This window comes from Pseudophryne corroboree, chromosome 3 (assembly GCF_028390025.1).
Source record: "Pseudophryne corroboree isolate aPseCor3 chromosome 3, aPseCor3.hap2, whole genome shotgun sequence".
NCBI classification, from domain to species: Eukaryota; Metazoa; Chordata; class Amphibia; order Anura; family Myobatrachidae; genus Pseudophryne; species Pseudophryne corroboree.
Genome location: NC_086446.1, coordinates 288,728,994 through 288,754,608, shown reverse-complemented (window position 1 = coordinate 288,754,608; position 25,615 = coordinate 288,728,994). Strand labels below are relative to the sequence as shown.

The 25,615-nt window shown below is 45.9% G+C and overlaps 1 protein-coding gene across 1 annotated transcript in view; it reads left to right on the top strand.

Moving 5' to 3' along the window:
- The first annotated feature begins 6,403 nt into the window (after positions 1-6,403).
- NTSR1 (neurotensin receptor 1) overlaps positions 6,404-25,615 on the top strand; it is a 311,359-nt gene continuing 292,147 nt past the window's right edge. The window contains exon 1 of the mRNA XM_063959290.1: positions 6,404-7,420. Coding sequence (XP_063815360.1) covers positions 6,731-7,420 — 690 coding nt within the window. The 5' untranslated portion in view covers positions 6,404-6,730. The remainder of the gene's footprint in view (positions 7,421-25,615) is intronic.

The window sequence follows — 25,615 nt, the reverse complement described above, 5'->3', positions numbered from 1 at the left end:
TGCTGACTAGAGAGGAGGGGGCCCAGAAGCAGACTGCACACGGGCCTCCTCCTCTCTTAAGACACCCCTGTTTCCATCTGAAAACTGACTTATTTGCAGGCAAACTGTAAGTGAATAATAAGCAGCTTGAGGACAGGATAATTGGCACCAGCGTGCCCCCTGCCAGTTCATGCCTTTTAGTACTGTACCCCAAAACTTTCCCACAACCCTCTGGGTAACTTAAGTGTTTTAGAAACTTGAGTGTATGTCCTGTGTTTATTTCAGAGCTCAGCAGACGTTTTAATGTATTCCACCAGTTACATTAATCAGTGCCATTTCCTGTCACTTTATGTTCACTTCTCTGTGTATTCAGGCTTGATTCAGAGGTGGACGCAAAGCTTTGACAATGCCAATGTGTGTGCAGTTGAGTGGTTATTGTTGTTCTGTACATGCGTTCCGCTGGTTTTGAAGTGGTGGTCGCAGAGCGAATTTGGATGTAGTTTGATTTAAAGTCAGTGGACGTCATTTAGGTGCGGCTGTTCTTCCTATTCCTGTTGCAATGCTTTGCTGTATGCAATTGCAATATGCTAATATGGGAAGTAGCTAACCAAAAGAACATCCCCTGCGATTGCATCATTTGTATACGGCACAGCATGATTACAGAAACATTGCTTACATAGTTGCACATCGGGCGAATATTGATATTGATATACGTACAGTAGACGATTTTCGTCCACATCAGAATGACCCCCAGTGAGCATTTGTGGGTGGTAACAGGGGCGTGGCGAGTCAAATGCAGGCATGTCACAACTATTTTGAATGCAGCTTAACCTGCGACTGCATCATCGTACGCAGTTGTAAGAGCTCCAGCGGCTTAGTTACAATGAACATTCTGAGCACCCCAAGGTTTCTTAGAGGTCCGATAGTGATACCAATGTGCAACTGATGGTGCGTCTTTGCACATAAGTGGCAGATCAGAGATGCCACCGGTGGGTTTTCTGTACAAATAACAATGGCTGCTGCATTACCATATTTTGGTAGATCCGCTGTGTGTGAAAACTCAGCTGCAAATGCAAATGCTTCCTCCTCTGAGTCAGACCCTCAGTCTTACTTTACACCCTGCATGATCTATGGTGACCATTTCTACAGCATCAATAAACATTTAAAATGTGCAGTGTGTGAATACATTAATTTATTCCTGACATTACACTCTTACTCACATTATTATTCTATATCAATGAACAGAACTGCACATTAGAGCTTGATACTCTGCCCATCACCTTGATTAACTGTCTTTCATACTGATTACATGACTGTTTTGTAATTTAATGTCACTCCTGTAATTTAAAGTCACTTCTCTTCATATGCATCTGTTTCCCAAAATGCTGTCCTGAATGAGTTGTGAATTCCTCATTTTGGGCCTGATTCTGAGCCTCATGCAATGATGATATTTGGGCAAATGGCCATTGTTTTCCAAGTGTACATGCGTCTAGGGCATGATGCTGAACTGGTTGTGAACTCAGATGCTTAATCGCTTATATTGGCCAACTAACATGGGACTGGTGCAAGTTTTGATGGTGCGAATGATGGTTACATCTAAAGATGCACCAGGTGATATTACAGCATCCAGAGGCACCTGAGTCCTTGCATATACAGATGCACACTTGTACACCAGGGAAAGGGCTGACACTAGAATTAGCATAAAGCCGCAGATGCAACTACAGCAAAAGACATAAACCGATCGCAGCAGCTGCGACTCCGATTCAGCCACACTGGAATCTTACACATTTGCCAAAGAGTGCTCCTTATCTTTCTCTACTCATGTAGATTCTCCTTTTCATCCATTCCTGCTGTACTTTCTTCTTGTTACTGTCACTCACCAGGAATCCAAATTTTCCTATGATATGCTTTCACACATCTTAATTTTCATTCTCCAACTTTGTCACAGAGATCCAGTACCAGTAGCAGCAACTACGGGTTGGGACTGAAATGCCGGCAGCTGGGATGCAAGCGGTCAGATTACCGACCACGGCATCCCAATGTTGAGAATCAAAACAGGGTAAAGGTAAGTATAGTTACCTTCCTCCAATGGCCCCCTGTCTCCAAATCTCCCTTCTAGCAGCCTAAACCTAACCCTCCCCTCCCACACACACAGCCTAACCCTCCCCAGTGGTGCTAAAACCTAACCCCCCTTTAAAAGCCTAACCCACCCCCCCTCCCCCTCCTCCGGAGCATAACCTTAACCCTCCCCAGGGGTACCTAAACCTAACCCTCCACCCCACTGCCTAAACCTCTAAACCTAGCCCCCACTCCCTGCAGCCATAACCCTACCCCTTACCCCGCAGTTTAAACCTGACACACACACACACACCATTCCCCTGTGGCTTTCCTCTCAGACATGCCAGCACATGTTCGGCGGGATTCTGGCGGTCAGGATTCAGAGTAGTTTCAAGATTCCGGTGTCAGTATTTCAACTGCTGGTATCCCGATTCTTCAGTATTTCAACTGCCGGTATCTCGATCCTGCAACTACAGGTTTATAAGAGAACATGTAACTGCAAGGTACTGTATGCAGTAGTAAGTAGTTTCTATGGTGCAGAAGCTGGATCCTTCTACAACATAGACAAAAGGGGCAGGCAGACGTACACCTGACAAGAAAGACTGAGGCACACAGTACATGGGAGGCAGAGGCAAGCACGAGGAGGCAGGCAAAGCACACATAGAGAAGGGGCGGAAACACAGATGGGGAAGGGGGCAGAGGCACAGAATCGGACACAGATAGAAAGAGGTGCACATTCAAACAAAGAGACAAACACAAAGTGGAAGACAGACACACATATACTGGATAGGCAGAGAGCAGAGACAGAGGATGAGAATAACATGTAGGAGGAAACTGAGTCAGGGTATTCAAGGAGGAAAGGAAAAGTCAATCTGGGCAGGTGGGCCATTAGAGGTAGCAAGGAGAAGAGAAGAGTGGTGAAAGCTGAGATGTTGGCAGGCACACAGCACACTTGGGGGCCCCTATGAGAGAGGGGCCCAGGGCACATGCCCACTGTGTTTCTCCTTAATCTAGCTATGCTTGCTTAAATTATTCAGAATGCAAACTGCCTATTATTAATGGGCAGACTCTCTGAATCAGAAGCAGTTTGTGGTCGGGATCAGCAGCTTTGGTGGGTCCTGTCAGTCTGGGCCCCTTACAACCGCACAATCATCCAACCACCTACCATACCATCCTGATGGCAGAAATTGTAACTGAAGCATTTTAGAGATTCCATCTTATATCCTGTACTTGTTTCTGTCAGAAACTTTAGGCCCAGAGAATAAATAGAAGGGAAGGGCTCATGATACAGCATCAGCATCTACAGGTTTGCAAGAGGACACTATTACAATAATGAATACAGAGGTAAGAAGACACAATGGTGCAGCTGTTGGGCCCTCCTGCAACATAAAGAAAGGGGACGGGCAGAGGTACATCTGATGTGGGGGTCAGAGGCACACATGTAGGTCAGAGGCACATGTGACGAGGGGTGCAGAGGCACACATTATGAACAGGACAGAGGCACATAAAACGATAGAGCAGAGTCACACATTGGTGCTGAGGTATGCACGTCAGTCAAAATCCTATCCTTTTCTAAATGCCCAATTATGAAACCTGCTATGTGGTTGTAAATATGCACCAAAGCCATGAATATAAACAGTGATTCTACATTGATCAGTTAATTACATCTATTGCTAGAGGACACCTGTCAATCTCAGTATAACGATATGTCTCACTCACTGTGACATGTGCGTGACAAGCAAACTTTTTCGTTTTTGCATCAATTCCAATTTAACTTGGAATAATGGCAATTGGAGCTGTAGTCTTATGGCTCATCTGCTAAATGATGTTAAATTCACCAGGGTGCCATGTATGCTGAGAGGCTGATACACAAGTGTGTCTGAGTACTCAGACCAAAGCTCTTTAATGTCTAGAGACTGACAGAGTCGGCCCTACGCTTAGGCAGACCAGGCAAATACTTAGGGCATTTGGAATGTCTAGAGCAGGGCTGGCTAAACCGGTCCTCGAGATCTACCAACAGTTCACATTTTCCAGACTACCTAGCTGGTGCACAGGAGTAGTCATTACTAATTAAGATGTGCTGCATTCATTCCTAACTGACAATTCTACAGATCTCCAGGAGGCCTGGAAAACATGCACTGTTGGTAGATCTCGAGGACCGGTTTGGCCAGCCCTGGTCTAGAGGCATCCCAAGCTGAGGTCCAGCTGTAGTTTTTTTTTCTTTCCTCTCTGGCAGAGACAAGTGGGGATTGAGGGCTCAGGGTGCTGTAATCTGTACAGTCCTGGGAAAAGGGTGTTGTGCTGGGAGATGGGTGCTGTGCTGGGTGAAGGCTGCTGTGCTGTAATCTGTGCTGTGAGTGGTGCTGTGCTGGGAGAGGGGTTCTGTTGAAGGGGTGCTGTGCTGGGAGAGGTATTTTGGGTGAGGGGTGATGGCTACTGTGCTGTGATCTGAGCTGGGAGAGGGGTGCTGTACTGGGTGAGGGTGCTGTCTTGGGTGAAGGCTGCTGTGCTGTAATCTGTGCTGTGAAGGGGGCTGTGCTGGGATAGGGGTGCTGTGATGGGTGAGTGGTGCTGTGAGGGGAGAGCCTGGGGTGTTGTGCTATGAGAGGAGAATGTGCTCTATAGAATGCCTTCTGAGGTGGGGGTATAAGGGGCTTTCTCTTAAAACCTATCCCTTTTTTCTTTAGTTACAGCAGGGTGCTGTGAGGGAAGAGGCTGAGATTATCTGATGGGGCACCACCCAAAATCTAGCCTAGGCCAACAATTGGTTAGGTCTGGCTCTGGAGACTGATGATGCAGTGGAAAGAGTGTTAATACTGAGTGCACACGAGGGGTAGGATACTGCTAACCTGCCCTTAATGTTAGTAATATGCCACGAGCATGGATACTTGCTCAAAAGGCACCTGGAAAGTTTAAGAATGCACTTGCTTATCCCCAGCATGAAGTTATACATTCAGTGAAGACAACAGGTACCAGGAGGTACTGTATGTGAGACGAGTACACTAATGAGACTGCATGTGTGTAGATGCAGAGGCGTGAGAGATACAGAGTGACAATCCCACTGTGCAAGAGTGTCAGCTCTTATGCTAATTGATACTACTGCCTACTCAATTTTCTGTCATTAACACTGACTTTTCTTGGGTTGTTCCTGGTTACATACAGTAGCTGTCACTTGTCTGTTTACTTTCACTCATACCGCATAGCTGTTTTCCAACCAACTGAGTCACACTTCTCACACTGATTTTCTTTCTCAAGCAGCTGCAGCATCCGTAGCCTTGGTTTCTCTCATTTTCCCATATGTCAGATCCTTTTCTGTGATCTTGATGCAAATGTGCACTATAACCTTATTTATCAGTAATAACATAAAATGGGTTTTATATACCAACCCAGAGATAATCCTCATGCCGGGACTGTATTGACCATTAACCACTGGGCACTTGCAAGATATTTGAAGGTATGAAAGACTGTTTACACTGTTTATAAATATACAATCTATTGTCAGTGAGACTTCTGTCTGTTCTAGAGAAGGGGAGAGGGCACACCTTGGTGTCTCACTCATTCACAATTGTTTTCTGCCAATGACACTGACAATACCCATTATCATTTCTGTATTCACTCCACCTGACCTGGACTGCAGGGTTCTCCACAAAAGATTAACCCTCTGCTGCAACACACTGCATAGGAATGTAAGATTATTATTGTACATATATTTAAAAAAAGACTACACACTGTATATGAAAGGTACACATACTGTATATAATCTATACTGTCCCTAGGTTTGTATGGATGTATATACAAACTCTGTGTGCCATAGTTGTAGACTGGTTGTGCCAGGTGGTTATAACAATTAAATGAAAAATAAAAGATATGCATTGAGGATGGTATTTAAAATACAATTTAATAGTAAATACAAGTAACAGCTTTTGTTATGATTGCATTTTTTATTATCACATTATAACAAAATAATAAAAATATGACATAATGGAATAATGTTTCTACAGTAAAATATCAGGACTTTAAAAGTCACCTTGAAGATCCCTGACCATATAAAAGTAAATGTACTGTAGCATACAGCTAAAACCAAGGCACAGACTAAGTTATGTACCATTAAGCTTCATATCCTGCTCAACTCACCTGTTTCTGGATTCATGCATTGGAACAAGGTTACACATAGTGAAAGAAAAGGAGAGCGAACATGAATGAATCAATCAGTGGAGAGAGGAGCAGACAAATAATAGCTATTGTAGAAAATAGAAGAGAGCCCCAGCGCATCACAACGGGAAAGAGCTGGGAGAGAAAATATGCAGTAAGGGGTGGGGCGGGGGAGGAATAAGTGAGTGGGCTAAAGGAGGCAGGTTCTGTGAATGAAAAGATAAGACGACTATGGAGCAGGGAGAGACAGAGGCAGGCAGGAGACAAGGAGAAAGTAAAACAATCAGGGTCTCTACATACCAACAAATCTTGAGGCTCTAAAACAGTTGCAGGTGATTTTTTTTTTTTTTTTTAAACTATGGGCAGTTTGCCCTGACCAAAGCCTAGTGATTCATGTCTGCTCCGTGCGTGGTGGTCCCACTTATATTACTGTTCCTACTCAGCTCTACAGACATCTCTGTATCTAATAAGTCACAGAGATAGAGGTTGAACTCTTTCACCTGCCGCCGCGCAGCTTCTGCGCCATCCCTACCTGCGGACCATGCACTTTAACGCAACTGCCCAGGTTCCTCTGTCGGAAGGTGCGCTTTACCACGAGGAGCAGGACTCTGTGCTCCCAACTACCGCGGGTATGAACCTGTCCAACATCTCAATTAGGCATATTATGTCCGAGAGCGACCTGGATGTCAACACGGACATCTACTCCAAAATCTTAGTCACCATCATCTACCTGTTCCTCTTTGTCGTGGGCTGCACCGGGAACTCCATCACCGCATACACTCTGGTGAGGAAGAAGTCTCTGCAGAACCTACAGAGCACCGTCCACTACCACCTGGCCAGTCTGGCCCTCTCCGACCTGCTCATACTCCTCCTCAGCATGCCCATAGAGCTGTACAACTTCATCTGGGTCCACCACCCTTGGGCATTCGGGAATGCGGTGTGCAAGGGCTATTACTTCCTGAGAGATGCCTGCACCTATGCCACTGCCCTCAACATTGCCAGCCTCAGTGTGGAGAGATACATGGCAATGTGCCATCCCTTCAAGGCTAAGAGTATCATGTCCAGGAGCAGGACTAAGAAACTCATCACGTTTATCTGGGTGGCTTCTTTTCTGCTGGCAACTCCGATGATATTCACCATGGGGGAAATCAATTTCTCAGTGGTAAAGGACCCAGATGACCTCGTCTGCACCAGAATTGTGGACATGTCCACCTTCAAAACTGTCATCCAGGTGAGTCCAGGCTACCTGGGGAGATATACCTACAGTATGAGGTTTTCTGTACTTGCAGTATGGGCTTGCCGTGTGTATCATGTACTTCCCCTGAACATGACTCTTTCTTGTTCACCTAGACCCAGACAGACTACAAGTAGGCACTTAATTACATCTTTCCCAGTTGTTTTAACTACTTTCTGCATTTTATATTTAAAGTTTATATGAACTATAGTATGTTATTAGTATTGGATTTACTATAATGCCTGGTCAAAAACGCTGATTAGGACATTACGGGTTATACAGTACATCTATGTTTCTTACATACATTTGGCGAGAATATCATTGTGCAAGTATATTCCAGTTTTATCTGAGCTAAAAGTAAGGGCATTGCTGCACAATTTTCTCACTACATATTATCCTTTTCGTCTTAATCTGGACACTTTAATATTCCCATAAGTTTAGTATCAATTGGAATTTCAAGTTGCTGTACAGTACATCAGTTACATAACATTAATCAGATTTTATTAGAATATCACAGTTTTAGGTATGCAGAATACCAGTGCCGTAACTAGGCATTTTAGCGCTGTGTGCAAAAAACGGCATTGGCGCCCCCCCCCCATGCAAGATAGGGGCCGTGCGCACCGTAGGCGGGTTTAAAATATATAGGGGCATGGCTTCATGGGAAGGGGCGTGGCCACAAAATAATACCAATTCATACTATGGTGCACAGTAGTCTCCATTATTCAAATGACTCTGCACAGTAGCGCAACTACACCAGGTAGAGCCCCTTTTACACATTACAGCAGACAGTCCCCCTTTTTACACATTACTGCAGACAGCGTACCCCTTTTACACATTACGGCAGACAGCGTCCCCCTTTTTACACATTACGGCAGACAGCGTCCCCTGTTTACACATTACGGCAGACAGCGTCCCCCTTTTTAACATTACGGCAGACAGCGTCCCCTTTTTACACATTACGGCAGACAGCGTCTCCCTTTTTACACATTACGGCAGACAGCGTCCCTTTTTACACATTACGGCAGACAGCGTCCCCCTTTTTACACATTACAGCAGACAGCGTCCCCTTTTTTACACATTACGGCAGACAGCGTCCCCCTTTTTACACATTACGGCAGACAGCGTCCCCTTTTTACACATTACAGCAGACAGCGTCCCCTTTTTTACACATTACGGCAGACAGCGTCCCCCTTTTTTCACATTACGGCAGACAGCGTCCCTTTTTACACATTACGGCAGACAGCGTCCCTTTTTACACATTACGGCAGACAGAATAGATAGAGAAATAGAGAGAGGGAGAGAGATACTTACCATCTCTCCCCGCTGGCAGTCAGGCTCCTCGGTGCTGGCAGATCCCGGGCAGGGGAGGAGGAGGAGGAGGAGGGAGGGGGGCTGGAGTTGCAGCAGCGCTATGTAATTGGTAGAGGCGCCGCTGCAGCAGTCCCCTCTCTTTCCGTATTGGCTGCCCACCGCCGCTGTGAATGCTGGGATAAAGGAACCGCATCCCAGCATTCACAGCAGCGCCGGGCAGCCAATACGGAAGGAGAGGGGACTGCTGCAGCGGCGCCTCTACCAATTACATTACGCTGCTGTGGCTCCAGTCCCCCTCCATCCTCCTCCGCTGCCTCTGGAGCTGCTGCTCTCCTCCCCTGCCTCCGGATCAGCTTCTCCAGCGCGGCGCACACAGCAGAGGGGGCTTGTAATGAGTCAATTTGACTCATTACAAGCCGCTGGCTGTTGCGCCCTCAGGGCAACTGCGCTGTGTGCCAGGCACACCTGGCACACATGTTGTTACGGCTCTGCAGAATACACTGTGAAAGATGACCTAAGTATCAGATTTTTTTGATGCAATCATTTCATCTGTCAGGTCAGATACAGTATTAACACATTATTTAACAATATACCCAAAACGTGTTAAAAACAATAGATAATTGGAATGTGGAAAATATATCTCCTGTTTCTGCATTAGAGAGCAACAAGGTTGATTGACAGTTCTGTCTTTAAGGAAATTCTGCCGCAGATACATTTTGTTTTTGTACAATTAGTATACATATTGTATATGGTTAATAATATCATAATATATGTACAGTACTGTATGGAATGCCAGTGTGATATGCATAAATAGAAAAGTGAAACAACCAACCTCTTAATTGGAATAAAATCTAAAGAAACGTGCACAAAAATTCACTGTGTTAGTCAAGCTTCAGGTTCTGTATACGCTTCTGCTGGCAATATGCAGTGACACATGAGAAACTGAGTTACAGCCAACATCTGTTTAACCAAGTGTCTGCTAAAATCCGGTCAAGACGCTGCACTGTAACTTCTTGTAGTTATTAAATATAATGTCCACCAATTAATAATAAGTTGTTTTAATGTTTTCTGCTGTCATCTGGAAGAAACATAAGCTTATATTAAATATTAATTGTAACCTGCAGTATCTCTTTATGAACTGGAGAATTCAGTTTACATGTATGAATTCAGGAAAATCATAGATAGTAATCTTATCCCGCCCCCCCACCCCTCCCTCCACTTTTCACTAAGATGCTGGACAAGTTTTCATTTAACATTGTTGCAGTTATGTGCTAAACTGTTAACACTAAACTAATGAAGTCACATCTGGTTTTTCAATCATAGAACAAAAGAACAGTTATCTAAATGTGCAAACATTATTAATTGAACAACTTGTATGTAAAAAATAGAAAGTAGGCATCTCTATTAAATTACATACAATGTTCAGTAAGTACCCAATTACCGCTCCTATGTCTAATTTGAAAGTTATATTAAAAAATAAATGGCTATCTATGTTCAGATGTTCTACTGTAGCTCTGTCACTGCCCTGCTTTCTGTAGACCTCTCCTTCCACTGTTACCATCCCTCAGATGATAGCTTGCCACTTTCATATTGTGAGTCTTTATGATAGGCATTCCCCATGGCAACACATCTCAGAGTCAGCATGTCACTATGTTACCATGTTAGAAAATCGCATGGTGAGATGAACAACCAGTGTCTGGGTCCTTTCCCTCTGTTAATGGGTTAATGTGAATATAAATCTGTTAGTGCCTGAGACATTAACATAATTGTTGTGCTAAGAACATCTTAACCCAGATGATATCTGTAATTTAGAGGTAAATTACCATAGAATATTTAAGGGAAGAGGAAACCTAAGTCATGTACTGCAGCTAACAGCTATGTCATCCTACTGTATACCTAGTGTCTATACGCCATATGGCACAAGATGCCCAGTACAAGAGGTGTAGTGTGCAGTCTTTTTCTTTAAATTATGCAGTAAAACACTACTCGTAGTATACTACTAGAAATGCTGGTTTGCGGCAGGAATTAGTGTTAAACACGCACATTGGGGGTCATTCTGACCCGTTCGCACGCAGCGGTATGTCGGGTCTGAAATGCGCATGCGCGGTGGACGCACTGCGCACCCGCATCATTGCCCAGCGTCAGGGGTCGCGGCCAATGAAGAAAGCAGTCGCGGAAGAAGGCGTTCCTGGGCGTCACCAGACCGTTGCCTTCCGTTTTCGGGGAGTGGTGAAGAAAACGCAGGCATTTCCAGGAGAACCGAGGGCGGATGTCTGACGTCAAAGCCGGCTCCAGCATCGCAGAGATCGTCGCACAGGGTAAGTAGGTATAGGGCTAGTCTTGTTCTGCTTGAAAAATGTTTAGCTTAGCAGGACTGCACAAGCGATCGCAGCTCTGCTAAGCTAAAATACACTCTCCCATAGGCGTGGACTAGTTAATCGCAGCAGCAGCAAAAAGTTGCTAAATGCGATCAATTTGGAATGACCACCATAGAACACACTACAACTCGGCGTGAGAAAAAGTCATGGTCATTGCCTCGTAGCGCTTTGTATGCAGGCTCAGACTGTTTCACACAGATGCACAAATGTTGATCATCATAATCTAGCATAGTAGTTCTGTCACTTCGTTATTTTATATATGCAAATAAGATGCACATTTTGAGAGCGAAAGATGCTCGGAGTGACCGCTGCCTCTGGCCTATTATTTTAGTGGGGCTCAGACTCGGATGTTGAGTTTAGCGTCAGTCCTCACACAGCTCACAGGGACCACCATCCTCCCATGAGAGGTGTGACTCAGTATATTTAAGTTCCAATTACAGCAAAAAAAGCCCTATAGAGATGCACTCCCACCACTCATATTCCGGTGTGTCATCACACTCTCTGTAGTCCTTGTTTTCACAGAATCTAGAAACCTTCCCATCAACATGTTGCATGAAACATGGAACATGGAATTTACATTAGAAGTAAGGCAAGCTCTGAGCCCTCTCCAGCTGGGAACCCAATTCAAGTGTTGTCTAATGTCCTAGCAACAGGATAAATATGGATCAGGCAGATTTTGGACCTCCAGCTACTGTGGAAGTACAAGTCCTATCCTGCTCTACTTGCCAGAGTCTTACATAATAGAGGGTTGTCACTGGGGTGTGCTGGAGAATAGCAAGGTAAGTAGGTATAGTATCAAATCAGTTGACGTGACACAAACTGGCACATGTTGCGTGAGACATTTTGTTCCACAGCCGACTAAGCCCACAGGCTGTACTGGAGACACTGTAGGGGAGATGTACATTTTGAGAGAGATAAGGTGAAGTTGCCCATAGCAGCCAATCAGCTTATAGCTATCATTTATCTAGTACAGTATAGAAAATATGCTGGCGTCATTTATTGTAATTTTTTTTTTTTTTTTGGGGTGGGGGGGTAACTGAAAAGCCTAGCAGAAACATGGTTAGCACTACTTTGTAATATAATCTTTAGTGATTATGATTACTTAATTTTTAACACAAGATGTTTTGTGCTGAAATCACGGGGGTAAGTGAAAATATATGTGAGCATAAAAAAGAGACCATTAATCTTAGCATACCAATGAAAAATGAAGCGGAGACCTGTTAGATATATCTTTGCAAACATAATGAAGAGATTTGTGAGGTTTATATATTTCTGTAAACATGAAGTATGATGAGATTATATACAGCTGTACACCCGAAGAGACCTGTGACATTTATATAACTGTACACATAAAAAAGATGCTGGTGATGGTAAGGGGAGACTGTAAATGAACCCAATGGCCATCTTGAATTGTTTGTACTGCGCTTGCGCATACTGGATGGCCGCACATGCACAGTAGCGTGATCATGATCTTACCAATTGCTGCAACGGTCCTTTATCGAAACACATGTCCCAGCAACTGTAGACTAATACTTTCCCCCAATAACAAGATTCCTTATAGCCTCATTAAGGAATCTTAATTTTGGAGGCAGACTGCACTTTCTAATAAATATGCCCCCTATTGTGAAAACTGCTTGGAATTTACTGATCATGGATAATGTGGCAGAGGGATTGGAGGTGAAATGCAGATATTATAATAGCTCATTGTCCATGAATAGTAGGAAGTACTTATAATTTTGATGGTAAACTTAGAAAGAAACTGTAGTAGATTAAATACACGGTTGAGTCACATTATTTTGACAACCAGCTTCTAGCCACCAAAGTAACCACCGTGTGCAGCTCGGACAGCACTAGAAGGGCTGAACTGTCATTTTAGACACACGTCTGGTAGCCTCCAGGTTCATTTTGATGGTGAGCTGCTCCACTGTAGCATGTCGGTTGTCCCTCACGCACCTTCGTAGTTGACGTTCACCTCTCACATCAATGGCACGTGGTGCTCCACAGTTTCCACGTCAGTTATTTGCAATAGTGACATTTGTCCAGTCACGATACACCTTCACCACAGCTGCACACAAACAGTTTACAAACTGCGCTGTTTAAAAAATATTTCCACCCTTGGCCTGAAAGCTGATAATCATCCCTTTTTCCAACTCGGATAAATCGCCCATTTTACCCACGTCAGCAACGACTGATAAGACGGCCGGTCGCATACCTTATATACCCACCGAGCCAGCACATGACACATGACGTACTTCATGGACTACACGCTGCCGTTGTCAAATGTAGGAGGTGGTCATAAAATTGTGACTTGACCATGTATTTTGCTATGGGAAACAGATTAGTGTGAAATACCAACATAGTTAGCCACCTCACTTGGATGGTCATTTATGCAGCTCACTTCCTTACGTGGCTGCTGGATGTAATTAAATGAGAATATAGTGCTTACTCTTCCAACAAAAGTCATTGAGACACATATACAATATAAGGTAATTTAGATGTAAAATATGAGATCCAAATAATGTGCTATGCAGCAGAATATTCTCTTTTAATAAATTAAAATATGAGGAATAACAAGGTGGAACAGGGATTTTTTTATGTGTCATAAAGATTTTATTCCCTTCAAATCTACAAACCCTGACCTTGGTTGTTACAACCAGGTGTCCTCTGCCTTCTACGTATCCTCATAAATAATTATATACTGTATTGAGAGTTGCTAAAGACAGAAATGTGACAAACTTCCCCTTATAGATACAACTGGGGATTATGAGCAGTCTCTCATTTAACAGTGCTAACGCTGGCAAAAAAACACCACAAGGTAGTATTATCCTGGTGACCCAGATTCCACAAGGAAATGCTTGAAATTACTTAATTCCTAGTAGAGATGTACACCGGAAATTTCTCTTACGTCCTAGAGGATGCTGGGGACTCCGTAAGGACCATGGGGTAAAGACGGGCTCCGCAGGAGATAGGGCACCTAAAAAGAACTTTGACTATGGGTGTGCACTGGCTCCTCCCTCTATGCCCCTCCTCCAGACCTCAGTTAGATCTTGTGCCCAGAGGAGAATGGGTGCACTGCAGAGAGCTCTCCAGAGTTTTCTGTGGAAAAAGAATTTTGTTAGGTTTTTTATTTTCAGGGAGTCCTGTTGGCAACAGGCTCCCTGCATCGTGGGACCGAGGAGAGAGAAGCAGAGCTGGCTTGTTAAGTTGGGCACTGCTTCTAAGGCTACTGGACACCATTAGCTCCAGAGGGAGTCGGAACACAGGTCTCACCTGGGGTTCGTCCCGGAGCCGCGCCGCCGTCCTCCTCACAGATGCCGAAGATAGAAGCCGGGTGAGTATGAGAAGGCAAAGAAGACATCAGGCGGCAGAAGACATCAGATCTTCATGAGGTAAGCGCGCAGTGGTAAGCTGCGCGCCATTGCTCCCAGTCACATACACAAGCAGGCACTGAAGGGTGCAGGGCGCAGGGGGGGGCGCCCTGGGCAGCAATATTCCTCATATTTGGCATTGATAAGCATGGATTAGGCTGTGGCACAGTAAATCCGGTAACCCCCGCCATTTTTCTATAGAAAGTTGATGGGACCGAAGCCCGCCGTCGGGTGGGCGGGGCTTGATCCTCAGCACTAACCAGCGCCATTTTCTCCACAGAGACTGCATGAGAAAACGCTGGCTCCCTGTTCTCTCCCCTGCTGAGCTTCGCAGGCTGGAAAAAAGAGGAGGGGGGCACTTTGGCAACGCAGTGAGTGGAGATTACAATTATATACATATAACAGCGCTATCTGGTCATATATTCCAGTGTTTTTAAGCGCTGGGTGTGTGCTGGCATACTCTATCTCTCTGTCTCTCCTAAGGGCCTGGTTGGGGTTTTGTCCCCTTATAGGTAACTCCCTGTGTGTATGGGGTGTTGGTACGTGTGTGTCGACATGTCTGAGGCGGAAGGCTTCTCCAAGGAGGAGGTGGAGCAAATGAGTGGTGTGTCCCCGTCGGTTGTGCCGACTCCAGATTGGATGGACATGTGGCATACGTTGCATGCAAGTGTGGCATCTTTACATAAAAGGCTTGATAAGGCTGGTTTAGGGGGGACATCAGGCGGTCAATCCTCAGATTGGACCGACTCACAGGGCCCGTCGGGGTCTCAAAAGCGTCCCTTAGCACAAGACGCTACTACCGACATGGATTCTGATTCCAGTGTCGACTATGACGAAGTAAAATTGCACCCTAGGGTGACTAAAACCATTCAGTGTATGATTGTGGCAATAGGGGATGTGTTGCATATTGTGGATGAACCCTCGGTCCCCGACACAAGGGTACACATGTTTAAGGAAAAGACACAGATTATTAATTTTCCCAAATCTCATGAATTAAATGAGTTCTTTGCAAAAGCTTGGGAGACTCCGGATAAGAGACCGCAGATCCCCAAAATAATTTTTATGGCATATCCTTTCCCTAGGCAGGACAGGGAGATTTGGGAATCACCTTACACTGTGGACAAGGCCCTGACGCGCTTGTCCAAGAAAGTGGCGCTACCGTCTCCTGACACAGTGGCCCTTAAGGACCCTGCAGATCGCAGCCAAGAAACTACCTTAAAGGGTATTTATTCTCATACGGGTGCTGTGTTAAGACCGACGATTGCGTCGGCATGTGTGTGTAGCGCAATTGCAGCTTGGACAGATGAGCTGACAGATCAATTTGATACTATGGATAAGGATACTATATTCCTAACTCTAGCCATATAAAAGACGCAGTCTTATTTATGAAGGATGCTCAAAGGGACATTGGTTTGCTAGCGTCTAGGGCCAATGCCATGTCTATCTCAGCGAGAAGATCCTTATGGACTCGCCAATGGACGGGTGATGCGGATTCCAAAAAACATATGGAAGTACTACCCTATAAGGGTGATGTATTGTTTGGGGATGCGCTGACGGACCTGGTTTCCACAGCTACAGCAGGTAAATCAAATTTTTTACCATATATTCCCCAACAGCAAAAGAAAGCAACACCCTATCAGATGCAGTCCTTTCGGTCGCACAAGTCCAAAAGAGGTCGGGGATCCTCTTTCCTCGCCAGAGGTAAGGGCAGAGGCAAGAGAGCACCTGCTTCGTCAGGTGCCCAGGAACAAAAGTCCTTCCCGGCTGCTCCAAAACCAACAGCATGACGCTGGGACTCCCATGAGGGAGTCCGCACCGATGGGGGCACATCTTCGAATTTTCAGTCAGGCCTGGGTCAGTTCGGACCTGAATCCCTGGGTGTTGGAAATAGTTTCCCAGGGTTACAAATTGGAATTCGAAGAGGTGCCCCCGCGCCGATTTTTCAAATCGGCCCCACCAGCTTCCACATCGGAAAGGGATGTAGTGTTAGCTGCAATTCAAACGCTGTGTATACAGCAAGTGATAATCAAGGTTCCCCTGCACCAGCGGGGAAGAGGTTACTATTCAACCCTATTTGTGGTCCAGAAACCGGACGGGACGGTCATACCGATTTTGAATCTGAAATCCCTAAACCTGTACATAAAAAGATTCAAATTCAAAATGGAATCTCTCAGAGCAATAATAGCCAACTTGGAGGAGGGGGAGTTTATGGTGTCTCTGGACATAAAGGATGCGTACCTTCATGTCTCCATATATGCCCCCCATCAGGAATACCTGAGATTCGCTGTACAGGATTGTCATTACCAATTTCAGAAGTTGCCATTTGGACTTTCCACGGTCCCGAGGATTTTCAACAAGATAATGGCGGAAATGATGGTGGTCCTGCACAAGCATGGAGTCACAATTATCCCATACTTGGACGATCTCCTGATAAAAGCGAGGTCAAGAGAGAAATTGCTGAGCAATGTGGCGCTCTCTCTGAGAGTGCTCCAGCAACACGGTTGGATTCTAAATTTACCGAAGTCACAGTTGATCCCGACAACTCGACTACCGTTCCTAGGTATGATACTGGATACGGAACAAATGAAGGTCTTCCTCCCAATAGAGAAAGCCCAAGACATCCAGAATATGGTCAGAGACCTGCTAAAACCGAAAAGGGTGTCAGTTCACCAATGCACTCGAGTTCTGGGGAAAATGGTGGCGGCCTACGAGGCCATTCCCTTCGGAAGGTTCCATGCAAGGACTTTTCAATGGGACCTTCTGGACAAGTGGTCCGGGTCCCATCTGCATTCTGCATTTACATCGGAAAATAACTCTGTCCCCAGGAACCAGAGTGTCTCTCCTGTGGTGGTTGCAAAGTGCTCACCTCCTGGAGGGTCGCCGGTTCAGGATTCAGGACTGGATCCTGGTTACCACGGACGCGAGCCTCCGAGGATGGGGAGCGGTCACACAGGGAAAGACTTTTCAGGGTCTTTGGTCAGACCAGGAGTCCTGTCTACACATCAATGTGTTGGAACTCAGGGCCATTTACAACGGCCTTCGACAAGCGGAGAGTTTTCTTTGAAACCTTCCGGTTCTGATTCAATCAGACAATGTCACAGCAGTGGCTCATGTGAACCGCCAAGGCGGGACAAGAAGCAGAGTCACGATGGCGGAATCCACAAGGACCCTTCGCTGGGCGGAAAATCATGTAAGCGCTCTGTCGGCTGTCTTCATTCCGGGAGTGGACAACTGGGAAGCCGACTTCCTCAGCAGACACGATCTCCATCCAGGAGAGTGGGGACTTCATCAAGAAGTCTTTGCAGACGTAACACGTCTTTGGGGAACTCCTCAAATAGACATGATGGCGTAACGCCTCAACAAAAAACTTCGGAGGTATTGCGCCAGGTCTCGGGACCCTCAGGCAGTAGCAGTAGACGCACTGGTAACACCGTGGGTGTTCGAATCGGTCTACGTGTTCCCTCCTCTTCCTCTCATCACGAAAGTGTTGAGGATCATAAGACGAAGAAGAGTACAGACGATACTCGTTGTCCCAGACTGGCCTCGAAGGGCTTGGTACTCGGAACTACAAGAGATGCTCACAGGAGACCCCTGGCCTCTTCCTCTGAGGGAAGACATGTTGCAGCAGGTGCCCTGTGTATTTCAAGACTTACCGCGGTTACGTTTGACGGCATGGCGGTTGAACGACGAATCCTAGCAAAAAAGGGGATTCCACAAGAGGTCATCCCTACTTTAATAAAGGCTAGGAAGGAGGTGACGATAAAACATTATCACCGTATCTGGCGAAAGTATGTGTCTTGGTGTGAGACCAAGAATGCACCTACGGAAGATTTTCATTTGGGTCGTCTTCTCCACTTCCTACAGACAGGAGTGGATATGGGCCTGAAATTAGGCTCGGTTAAGGTACAGATTCCGGCCCTCTCGATTTTCTTTCAGAAGGAATTGGCTTCTCTTCCAGAAGTTCAGACGTTCGTAAAGTGAGTGCTGCACATCCAGCCCCCTTTTGTGCCTCCAGTGGCACCATGGGACCTGAACGTGGTGTTGCAGTTCCTAAAATCACACTGGTTTGAACCGCTTAACAAGGTTGAGTTGAAATTTCTTACCTGGAAGGTGGTAATGTTGTTGGCCTTAGCATCAGCAAGGCGAGTGTCAGAATTGGCGGCTCTATCACACAAGAGCCCCTACTTGATTTTTCATGTGGATCGAGCTGAATTGAGGACACGTCCGCAAATTTTGCCTAAAGTGGTTTTGTCGTTCCATATGAATTAACCTATAGTGGTGCCTGTGGCTACTGGTGACCTGGAGGATTCCAGATCCCTGGACGTAGTCAGGGCCTTAAAAATTTATGTAGCCAGGACGGCTAGAATTAGGAAAACATAGGCTCTGTTTGTCCTGTATGCGGCCAATAAGATTGGTGCTCCTGCTTCAAAACAGACTATTGCTCGTTGGATCTGTCATACGATTCAGCAGGCTCACTCTACGGCTGGATTGCCGATACCAAATTCGGTTAAGGCCCATTCCACTAGGAAGGTGGGCTCTTCTTGGGCGGCTGCCCGAGGCGTCTCGGCTTTACAACTTTGCCGAGCGGCGACGTGGTCGGGGTCAAACACTTTTGCTAAATTCTACAAGTTTGATACTCTGGCTGATGAGGACCTAGCGTTTGCTCAGTCGGTGCTGCAGAGTCGTCCGCACTCTCCCGCCCGATTGGATGCTTTGGTATAAACCCCATGGTCCTTACGGAGTCCCCAGCATCCTCTAGGACGTAAGAGAAAATAAGATTTTAAACCTACCGGTAAATCTATTTCTCCTAGTCCGTAGAGGATGCTGGGCGCCCGTCCCAGTGCGGAAACTCTGCAAGACTTGTATATAGTTGTTGCTTACATAAGGGTTATGTTACAGTTGACATCGGTCTTGGACCGTTACTGTTGTTTTTTGTTCATACTGTTAACTGGTTATGTATGTTCCAGGTTACATGGTATGATTGGTGTGGGCTGGTATGAATCTTGCCCTTGGATTGCTAAATCCTGCCTTGTATTGTCCATCTCTTCTGGGCACAGTTCTCTAACTGAGGTCTGGAGGAGGGGCATAGAGGAAGGAGCCAGTGCACACCCATAGTTAAAGTTCTTTTTAGGTGCCCTATCTCCTGCAGAGCCCGCCTATACCCCATGGTCCTTACGGAGTCCCCAGCATCCTCTATGGACTAGGAGAAATAGATTTACCGGTAGGTTTAAAATCTTATTTTTTCGGGTTTTGTGTTTTGGTTTTGGATTCGGTTCCGCGGCCGTGTTTTGGATTCGGACGCGTTTTGCCAAAACCTCCCTGAAAATTTTTTGTCGGATTCGGGTGTGTTTTGGATTCGGGTGATTTTTTACAAAAAACACTCAAAAACAGCTTAAATCATAGAATTTGGGGGTCAGTATTAACCTCAATAACCATAATCTACACTCATTTTCAGTCTATTCTGAACACCTCACACCTCACAATATTATTTTTAGTCCACCGAGGTCGCTGGATGGCTAAGCTAAGCGACACAAGTGGCCGACACAAACACCTGGCCCATCTAGGAGTGGCACTGCATTGTCAGACAGGATGGCACTTAAAAAAAATAGTCCCCAAACAGCACATGATGCAAAGAAAAATGAAAGAAAAAAGAGGTGCAAGATGGAATTGTCCTTGGGCCCTCCCACCCACCCTTATGTTGTATAAACAGGACATGCAAACTTTAACGAACCCATCATTTCAGCGACAGGGTCTGCCACACGACTGTGACTGAAATGACTGGTTGGTTTGGGCCCCCACCAAATAAGAAGCAATCAATCTCTCCTTGCACAAACTGGCTCTACAGAGGCAAGATGTCCACCTCATCATCATCCTCCGATTCCTCACCCCTTTCACTGTGTACATCCCCCTCCTCACAGATTATTAATTCGTCCCCACTGGAATCCACCATCTCAGATCCCTGTGTACTTTCTGGAGGCAATTGCTGGTGAATGTCTCCACGGAGGAATTGATTATAATTCATTTTGATGAACATCATCTTCTCCACATTTTCTGGAAGTAAACTCGTATGCCGATTGCTGACAAGGTGAGCGGCTGCACTAAACACTCTTTCGGAGTACACACTGGAGGGAGGGCAACTTAGGTAGAATAAAGCCAGTTTGTGCAAGGGCCTCCAAATTGCCTCTTTTTCCTGCCAGTATACGTACGGACTGTCTGACGTGCTTACTTGGATGCGGTCACTCATATAATCCTCCACCATTCTTTCAATGGTGACAGAATCATATGCAGTGACAGTAGACGACATGTCAGTAATCGTTGGCAGGTCCTTCAGTCCGGACCAGATGTCAGCACTCGCTCCAGACTGCTCTGCATCACCGCCAGCGGGTGGGCTCGGAATTCTTAGCCTTTTCCTCGCACCCCCAGTTGCGGGAGAATGTGAAGGAGGAGCTGTTGACGGGTCACGTTCCGCTTGACTTGACAATTTTCTCACCAGCAGGTCTTTGAACCTCTGCAGACTTGTGTCTGCTGGAAAGAGAGATACAACGTAGGTTTTAAATCTAGGATCGAGCACGGTGGCCAAAATGTAGTGCTCTGATTTCAACAGATTGACCACCCGTGAATCCTGGTTAAGCGAATTAAGGGCTCCATCCACAAGTCCCACATGCCTAGCGGAATCGCTCTGTTTTAGCTCCTCCTTCAATGTGTCCAGCTTCTTCTGCAAAAGCCTGATGAGGGGAATGACCTGACTCAGGCTGGCAGTGTCTGAACTGACTTCACGTGTGGCAAGTTCAAAGGGTTGCAGAACCTTGCACAACGTTGAAATCATTCTCCACTGCGCTTGAGTCAGGTGCATTCCACGTCCTTTGCCTATATCGTGGGCAGATGTATAGGCTTGAATGGCCTTTTGCTGCTCCTCCATCCTCTGAAGCATATAGAGGGTTGAATTCCACCTCGTTACCACCTCTTGCTTCAGATGATGGCAGGGCAGGTTCAGGACTGTTTGCTGGTGTTCCAGTCTTCGGCACGCGGTGGCTGAATACCGAAAGTGGCCCGCAATTCTTCGGGCCACCGACAGCATCTCTTGCACGCCCCTGTCGTTTTTTAAATAATTCTGCACCACCAAATTCAATGTATGTGCAAAACATGGGACGTGCTGGAATTTGCCCAGATGTAATGCACGCACAATATTGGTGGTGTTGTCCGATGTCACAAATCCCCAGGAGAGTCCAATTGGGGTAAGCCATTCTGCGATGATGTTCCTCAGTTTCCGTAAGAGGTTGTCAGCTGTGTGCCTCTTATGGAAAGCGGTAATACAAAGCGTAGCCTGCCTAGGAACGAGTTGGCGTTTGCGAGATGCTGCTACTGGTGCCGCCGCTGCTGTTCTTGCTGCGAGAGGCAATACATCTACCCAGTGGGCTGTCACAGTCATATAGTCCTGAGTCTGCCCTGCTCCACTTGTCCACATGTCCGTGGTTAAGTTAACATTGGGTACAACTGCATTTTTAGGACACTGGTGACTCTTTTTCTGACGTCTGTGTACATTTTCGGTATCACCTGCCTAGAGAAATGGAACCTAGATGGTATTTGGTACCGGGGACACAGTACCTCAATCAAGTCTCTAGTTGCCTGTGAATCAACGGTGGATACGGGACACACGTTTCTCACCACCCAGGCTGACAAGACCTGAGTTATCCGCTTTGCAGCAGGATGACTGCTGTGATATTTCATCTTCCTCGCAAAGGACTGTTGGACAGTCAATTGCTTACTGGAAGTAGTACAAGTGGTCTTCCGACTTCCCCTCTGGGATGACGATCGACTCCCAGCAGCAACAACAGCAGCACCAGCAGCAGTAGGCGTTACACTCAAGGATGCAGGCAGGAGAGGACTCGTCAGACTTGCCAGTGACATGGCCTGCAGGACTATTGGCTTTCCTGTGTAAGGTGGAAATTGACACTGAGGAAGTTGGTGGTGTGGTTTGCAGGAGCTTGGTTACAAGAGGAAGGGATTTAGTGGTCAGTGGACTGCTTCCGCTGTCATCCAAAGTTTTTGAACTTGTCACTGACTTCTGATGAATGCGGTCCAGGTGACGTATAAGGGAGGATGTTCCTAGGTGGTTAACGTCCTTACCCCTACTTATTACAGCTTGACAAAGGCAACACATGGCTTGATACCTGTTGTCCGCATTTGTGTTGAAATAATTCCACACCGAAGAGGTGATTTTTTTTTGTATTTTGACCAGGCATGTCAATGGCCATATTCGTCCCATGGACAACAGGTGTCTCCCCGGGTGCCTGACTTAAACAAACCACCTTACCATCAGAATCCTCCTTGTCAATTTCCTCCCCAGCGCCAGCAACACCCATATCCTCATCCTGGTGTACTTCAACAGTGACATCTTCAATTTGACTATCAGGAAGTGGACTGCGGGTGCTCCTTCCAGCAAATGGTGGAAGGCGCAAGCTCTTCCCGTCCAGTGTTGGGAAGGTCAGTCATCGCAACCGACACAATTGGACTCTCCTTGGGGATTTGTGATTTAGAAGAACGCACAGTTCTTTGCTGTGCTTTTGCCAGCTTAAGTCTTTTCATTTTTCTAGCGAGAGGATGAGTGCTTCCATCCTCATGTGAATCTGAACCACTAGCCATGAACATAGGCCAGGGCCTCAGCCGTTCCTTGCCACTCCGTGTCGTAAATGGCATATTGGCAAGTTTACGCTTCTCATGAGACGCTTTCAATTTTGATTTTTGGGTCATTTTACTGAACTTTTGTTTTTTGGATTTTACATGCTCTCTACTATGACATTGGGCATCGGCCTTGGCAGACGACGTTGATGGCATTTCATCGTCTTGGCCATGACTAGTGGCAGCAGCTTCAGCACGAGGTGGAAGTGGACCTTGATCTTTCCCTATTTTAACTTCCACATTTTTGTTCTCCATTTTTTAATGTGTGGAATTATATGCCAGTATCAATAGCAATGGCCTACTACTATATATACTGCGCACAACTGAAATGCACCACAGGTATGGATGGATAGTATACTTGACGACACAGAGGTAGGTAGAGCAGTGGCCTTCCATACCGTACTGCTATATATACTGGTGGTCACTGTCAGCAAACTGCAAAACTAAAATGCACCACAGGTATAGAATCTAGATGGATAGTATACTTGACGACACAGAGGTAGGTAGAGCAGTGGCCTTCCGTACCGTACTGCTATATATACTGTTGGTCAATGTCAGCAAACTGCAAAACTAAAATGCACCACAGGTATAGAATCTAGATGGATAGTATACTTGACGACACAGAGGTAGGTAGAGCAGTGGCCTTCCATACCGTACTGCTATATATACTGGTGGTCACTGTCAGCAAACTGCAAAACTAAAATGCACCACAGGTATAGAATCTAGATGGATAGTATACTTGACGACACAGAGGTAGGTAGAGCAGTGGCCTTCCGTACCGTACTGCTATATATACTGGTGGTCACTGTCAGCAAACTGCAAAACTAAAATGCACCACAGGTATAGAATCTAGATGGATAGTATACTTGATGACACAGAGGTAGGTAGAGCAGTGGCCTTCCGTACCGTACTGCTATATATACTGGTGGTCACTGTCAGCAAACTGCAAAACTAAAATGCACCACAGGTATAGAATCTAGATGGATAGTATACTTGACAACACAGAGGTAGGTAGAGCAGTGGCCTTCCGTACCGTACTGCTATATATACTGGTGGTCACTGTCAGCAAACCTCTGCACTGTACTCCTCCTATATAATACTGCTGGTCCCCAGTCCCCACAATAAAGCAGTGTGAGCACAGATAGATGCAGCACACTGAGCACAGATATGGAGTGTTTTTCAGGCAGAGAACGGATAAAACTGGTGGTCACTGATCAGCAAAACTCTGCACTGTACTCCTCCTATATAATACAGCTGCTCCCCAGTCCCCACAATTAAGCAATAAGCACAAATATTTGCAGCAACATTAATAAACGGAGAGGACGCCAGCCACGTCCTCTCCCTAACATTTCCAATGCACGAGTGAAAATGGCGGCGACGCGCGGCTCCTTATATAGAATACGAATCTCGCGAGAATCCGACCGCGGGATGATGACGTTCGGGCACGCTTGGGTTAACAGAGCCATACGGGAGAATCCGAGTATGCCTCGGACCCGTGTAAAATGGGTGAAGTTCGGGGGGGTTCTGTTTCCGAGGAACCGAACCCGCTCATCACTAATTCCTAGACTAGAATTTAGGTTTATGAAGCATGGAAAAATAATTGGATATGTGGGAATAGATTTCTCTCACTGATTTGCTGAATTTGATACCCCAAAAGAGTATTCAAATAACAAAAATCCAAAGATATGTGCCATAAAGCATTATGAAATGGAATATACTGGCTAATTAAAAAATAATTTAGTCTTCTTGTATATGCCTTTCTGGATTTTTTTTTACTAAATACACTGCTTTATCTTTTTGGCAACCAAAATTAGTATTGTTTCATACAGGGCCGTCACTAGAGTGGTGCAGCATGTGCAGCTGCACAAAGCGCAAGGCAGGCATAACAGAGCAGCTCCCTTCTGAGATCAGTGCTCCTGTTTATAGAAAAGCAAGGGCACTGTCAGGAGGCACGTTCCATTTGTTTCCCTGCACAGCGCTATGCATTTGGCAGCTGCTGCTGGTCCCTCCCGGATCAGTAAAAAAATCTAATACCATTTTTCCTGTACCACAATTGGGGCTCTCTAGACATTATTATTCCATCTCCCTCCTCCTGTATTCAGTTCCTTCTACTCCTCCCTGTCTCCAAATGCCCCCACCCCATCCCTCTCACTTCCCCTTCACCTCTCCCCTCCTAAACTTTCCTTCCCTCATTAACCTACATGCCATTGCTTACTTAAAAGTTTGGGGTTGCGAGTCGCATGTGGTCAGGCTAATGACTCCTTGTATATCTCAGTCAGTTATTCGAGGAGTCTGAAATCAGTTGAATTGTCTGTTACTGAACTCTGCTCAGATCACTGGCTGAGAGACCTGAGAAGTCATTAGGCAGCTCCGCCCTCACACCAGTGCTCTGCCTCTCCATCTCTGACCATCAGCAGCAGACAAATAGAGAGCTAGACTCAGAGGAGCCAGCTGAT